General features: G+C 41.5%; 1 protein-coding gene across 5 annotated transcripts in view; it reads right to left on the bottom strand.

Annotated features, from left to right (window-relative positions):
- Positions 1–3,550: 3,550 nt before the first annotated feature.
- Positions 3,551–6,000, bottom strand: part of LOC149837744 (uncharacterized) — a 65,424-nt gene continuing 62,974 nt past the window's right edge. For all 5 annotated transcript variants that reach the window (XM_090006196.1, XM_090006198.1, XM_090006197.1 and 2 more), the window contains one exon: positions 3,551–3,931. In XM_090006196.1, the coding sequence (XP_089862322.1) occupies positions 3,646–3,931 (286 nt within the window). In that variant the 3' untranslated portion in view covers positions 3,551–3,645. The remainder of the gene's footprint in view (positions 3,932–6,000) is intronic.

Genomic DNA, 6,000 nt, shown 5'->3' with positions numbered 1-6,000 from the left:
TTGAAATCCTTTAAAAACTTTTCAAAAATGCCATTAACTAAGGTTTCTTATGCCTTCTTGGTTTTTTTTTTTAAAAAATCAAAAGGTGTCCCAAGGCTGCCCCCCCCCCCCCCTATAACCAATAGGCATCTATCCTTCTTTCTTTTTTAGCTTTTCTTTCAAAACTGTCATAGGGTTGCCGCCCCTATGGCTAATGAGTTTCTTGCTCCTTTATAAAACATTATGGTAATTACAACTGGGCCACCGCCCAGCTGGTCAAACACGCCTAGTTGGGTTCTAGGTTCGAGCTCTCCGAGTCGAGCCCAAACAAACCCTAAAAAAAATAATCGATTTTTGTTCTATTAAAAATTACACTTAGAGTTATTATATTTTTTTTGAAATGCTCAATTTAAATTCTGGTAAAACTTAAGAATTTCTCAAACCTCAATTCTTTATCAAATTACGTAAAATGAAAGGCTTTTAAATCGTTTAAAATCTTTGATGTACAATTCAATTAATTTTATGTAATTTGAATAAAACTTAGGAATTTAGTATAATTATGGAGAATATATATATATATATATATATATATATATATATATATATATAGAGAGAGAGAGAGAGAGAGAGATAATTGCATTATGAAATTACATCTCGCATTGAATTTTTCTCAGAAAATTCCCAGGTCTTACAATACGTACAAGGGTAATCAAAATATGTAAACTGGTATGCACCGAGATTTTCATAGCTTTTTTTTTCTAAAATTTCACTGTACGGATGCGATCTAGATGCTTGGTTTTAGATAAAAAAAAACTATGAAAATCTCGGTTCATACCAGTTTACATATTTTGCTGGTTTACATATTCTAGTTTTTCATACATATAATATATATATATATAATAAATTTATAAAATACATATAATATGTATTATATATGTGTGTGTGTGTGTGTGTTATGTAAAATGAGCCTATACGAGCCAAGCCTGCCATGTTTGTGCTCATCTCGTTTCCCAGCCCTAACCTTGACCTAGCTGTCTTATTGAACCCATTTATTGAGAGTTCAGTAAGCTAGGGCTATCGCACCGAGCATCCCCTAGGCTAAGTTCTTCATTACCAAAACAAATCTTGTCCCCCTTGCAACCAAAGAGTGCATCCAGCTTCAGCCGTGCGGTAAGGGGTGCAAAGCATAGCCTTATGGTAAGGGATGCAGGGCTGGACGCAAGCTAAATTTGCTGGCTCAATTAACAACTTTTTTGAAATAAAGAAAACATGGGCCCTTAAGTTTAAGGATGTCAACGGGTTGAATGTAACCCGACATCCAACCCGGATTCGGCTGCCAAATTCAGATCCAATTAATAATTGGATTCGGGTTTGGTATTTAGTTTTGCTTTCAAACATAAATACAACTAAAACCCGGTCCGATCAAGTATCAGGTTTTAGGTTAGCAGATCCGGATCTGGTTTTATATGATTTCATGTAACTCTGAATTTTATTAGATCCCCAATTAGGTCGGACTGGGTAATGCCTAAATCTGACCCAAGTCCCACCACTTTACATCCCTAGCTAAGTTGGACTATGTGACTTCATTCATCTGGTTGACAAAGATCTTGAGTGTCTAACAGCAAGGCCCCAAGCTAATGGTGCAAATGGATCAGATTCGACTGGACCTCTAATCCAGGTATGGCAATTTTCTGAGATACAGTGATTAAGATAAGATCTGATTGTGTAATTGAAACGGATTTGGTGTTACAAGCTGTCATTTTTCAGACCTGGATATGGATAAATATTAATCCTTGTAAAATATATACCTAAATCAAAACATTTATAATTTGTTACATGTAAAATGCCCGTCTCCAAGCTTTTTATACTAGATCCAATATCATCATATAACATTAGGATCTAGATTCGATTTTACCTTGTCAGATCTTATTCAATCCAAATTCGCATTGAGGCCTATGTCTTGGGGGGCTCGGTTCAGATCTAAGCATTACTGTCTCCGATCGGGTTCAGGTTCGGATTTGGAGTCAGATGGAAAACAGCTATACTGCATCAGATTGGAGTAGCTAATCTCATATGTTTTAAATGTAATCAGATTTGGCTGGGGTTCGTTGCAAAACTGCAAATCAAACCTCAATCCCATCATTAATCAGATAGTACCTACTTTACCAAATCCACCTAATCAGATTCAAATTCGGACGTATTCAATCCCAATCTGATCCATCAACATCCACACTTTTGCTTAAAAATCCTAGTTCGATTCAGATCTGTCATGATCTGGACTATATTCAGATCAATCACCATGAGTATAGCCTAAAACTAAGCCCCAATGATGGCCCATATACCAGAGTTACACAAGAACATCTTTAACCAAAATAAACTTCTGGAAAAAGAAAAGAAAATTCTTATTCACCTTGTGCAAGGACAGGAGACTTTGCCCCAAGGGGTTGGCGTAGTGGGGTGGGGCCTTGGCTGTTAGACCGGGGCTGTCAAGGTTCGATTTCCATGGGCGTCACTCCTCTGCGCAAGCCAAAACATAGCATAGCCATCGGGGCCAGGGGTCCTAGCGTCGAAGTTTTATGCTGCCGGCACTTAGACCATAGGTATGGCAGGCTGAGCCAGCACAACCAGGTCTTCATCCCTAATGTGGTTTCTTCCGGTTATAAATCCAAAAAAAAGGAGACGGGACTTTTTTTTTCAAGTTTTTGAAGAAAAGCAAGAGAGGGGACTTATTTTACAGATGATTGGCTTGATGAGGAAGTTAATTTCGTTTTGGGCCCTATATATTTCTGCTGATTACCCTACACCCATTTTTTTTTAGAGCGCATCAGGTGACGCCGTTCAACCATTTGACGAACATCTCGTTTCTTTTTTGTTTCAGCCGTTCAATTTTTGTGCTGTAGATGCCCTTTGGCTCTCAAAAATTTTTGGGACCCATCTAAGAAACAACTTATACATCCATGGTTTTCTGGCTGCCGTTCATCAAATGGATGAATGGCATCGAAGGCAGATCTGATGGAACTAAATCGCATAGGCCATTCCTTGGATGTTTCTGTGGCAACCATTTAACGCCCAATATATAAGTTACAAGGGCTCCACGTTTCAAGTCTGTTATCCCATGTGAAAACAAACACTACCCAGCATGAAAAAGACATGCTCACCAGTCGAACATAAGAGGAACGTCGATGATCCCCACTCTGGAGGCAAACCAGCTTGTCGCATAAGTAAACCGACCAAGTACACCAGTTCATGCCCAAAATTACTCGGATTGACACCTGAATTTTCTGTATCAGAACATGCATCTGAATAACTCGAGCCTCAGCATGCCAACCTGGAAAAAGACCTATTCATCCTACACTGAGGATGAAGGGTGAGCTAGCATCGGCACCCAGTTGCCTCATAGTACACTAGAAGCTTCAAATCCTCAAGTCTATATTGAACCTAACACCAAGCCCCTCTCTGCTTGGTTAGATAGCAAAACTCAAACTGGTCTAAAACTTTCAAAACATATTTAAAAAAAACAAAAAACAAAAAACTACTACAGGCCTGAAGCATTTGAAAGGATTACACGAGGTTGGTAGTAACTCATTATTTTAATTTTCCTTTGATTCTATACCCACAAAGAGAGAGAGAGAGAGAGAGAGGGGAAAAAATCAATTAATTTAATGATTAAAGTGAGTGACATTGCAACCCCAAGGGAAGATTTCGTGGCATGGGGACAGCAATCACGTATCTCTGTGGGAATAACTTTCTGGGCACAACACCAACAGCATCAGAGGATGATGAAGACGAAGAAACAGCAGCAGGGGCAGGAGCGGAACTCTCTACAGACACTGTTGTTGCTCCCTCCGCTGGGCCCCTACCGTGGAACCTTGCAAAACGGTTGATGATGGAGAACCTTTCCAAATCCTGGCATTCCACTCTTATATCCAACACTGAAGGCCCCTTCCCAAACCTGAAATGTACCACCCCCCAACAATTAGAAAAGCATTTATTGCATTTGACTTGTTTTATTTGTCAACACACCTATGAAAATTCAAATGGGCAGGAGTTCAACTGAGAATCAAAAGAAACAAAATAACATGAATTCCATGTGTCCTTTGTATACTTTATGGTGTTCAGCAAATAATTCGGCAGGATGCATATGCATGCAACCCTGCAAATGCAATTGAATCCAAGTAGAGATTCTTCCCTGCCGATACACAATCCAAGTAGGGATGGCAGTGGACCGGGGGAAAGCGGGGCCTCGCCCCGTTTGGACCGGGGATGAAGGGTATGAAACGGGGATGGAGGCGGGGACGAAGGTTAAAATCCATCCCCGTCTGGGGGTGGAGGCGGGGATGGACGTGCACTTTTCCCCGCCCCACCCCATCCCCGCCACGATCCGCGCCTCATCCCCGCCTCAACCCCGCCCCGACCACTTTTCCCCGCAATATCCCCACCCCGCCCCGCCTCATCCCCGTTTAAACCGGGGATGGAGGACATGAAACGGGGATGAAGGCGGGGATGGAGGATAAAATCCATTCCCCGCCGGGGATGGAGTCGGGGGTGGAGGATAAAATCTTGAGGCGGGCTGGGGGTGGAGACCTTGTCCCCCACCCCACTGCCATCCCTAAATCCAAGTAGGTTCTCAAGAGCATTTGATTAAGTCACAATACAAATGACTTCAGCCTATTCACACCAATAACCAAGTCACTAAAAATGTGTGCTGAAAACCAACAATTGTGAAAAATTGTTGGAATAGATGCAGCAGCAACAGTTATCCATGGGCACAAAGATGAAATGACAGGTTTTTGTACTCGATCCTAATTTAGGATAATACAACCCTTAACCTCTGGGTAAAACATTTATCCCCTTATTTGAATAAACGTAAAATGTAACCTCATGACCATTTAAAATTTTAGCTGGAAGTCAGAAAGCTCGCACTAGGTGCCACACCATTGGCTCCAAAGGACCGTACAACGGAAAGCGTCTTATGAACAACTTGGCAGAAGGAAAGGGGCCTATCTATTTACATGACCCCTGCAGATTTGACCCTACTAAGGGAAGGCGGACAATTGAATTATCTTCTAGAATGGAAGTGATGAGGTGGACAAATGACAAGCTCGACTCCAGCTGAAGTTCAAAGTGATGCACCAGTCATGATGGATTGGAATTGATCCCACTCAAAGGTTCCTATCATTCCATTGACTTACTCGCTTTGTCTTAATGCTCTGTCAGTGCCTTAACTTTTGAAGCTTTCTAGATCCAACCATCGTGGCATAGATGAACACGCCTACAGCCACAAAATTCAACCATGAAACTCCATAAAAAATCCCCTTCAAGCACCGGCAGCAGAAAAATGATTGGCATTGAAGTAGGCCATGAGACAAGCATCTCCCATTTTCCCTCCCTTATGTGAGGATTGTTAAAAGTGACGATTCTTGGATCAAAATCAAGGCAGCCCCAAACATTATGTGCTTTTGGACTACATTGCTGCAGCCTCCCCAATGAGCACACCATGTGCTGCCTTCCATTCCAGAGTCTTCAAGGCATTCTGAAGACATAATGTCATCTCACCACACGGTTTGGCCTTCCCAAACCTGAAGCTGGTATTGCTAAAAACCTAGCAGTAACTACATCCCCTCTGCATTCATTTTCTAATTCTTCTCATTCTTCCAGGGGAGTTATTCTTGTTTTTTCAGTGTAGGAGAATAATAATAATAAGCATAATAAAAAAATAAACAACAATCCAGGTGGCTGGTCTTGCAGTGAGGAATCACCTGAACCTACATGCTGAGAGATGGGTAACATGTGACCTTGTCAGGAAACTATACATTCAAAAGTGTCTAAACTGCAGTTGCTCAGTAGGCATAACAATGAGACCAGACACGCGTTCAGTCGTGGCTCAATAACCCCTGCAACAAGAAGTCTAGAAATGCAGATTAGCAAAAAAAGGACCTAAGCCAATTCTGGTACCATCCTTTGTATGTGACTGTTCTGAAGCTTGGAATTTAACCCCAGCACAGGATGGAGCCCTACATG

This window comes from Nuphar pumila, chromosome 5, assembly GCF_984573655.1.
Source record: "Nuphar pumila chromosome 5, dmNupPumi1.hap1.1, whole genome shotgun sequence".
NCBI lineage: Eukaryota > Viridiplantae > Streptophyta > Magnoliopsida > Nymphaeales > Nymphaeaceae > Nuphar > Nuphar pumila.
Note: the sequence above shows the minus strand (reverse complement) of the source record. Positions and strands in the feature narration are given on the sequence as shown.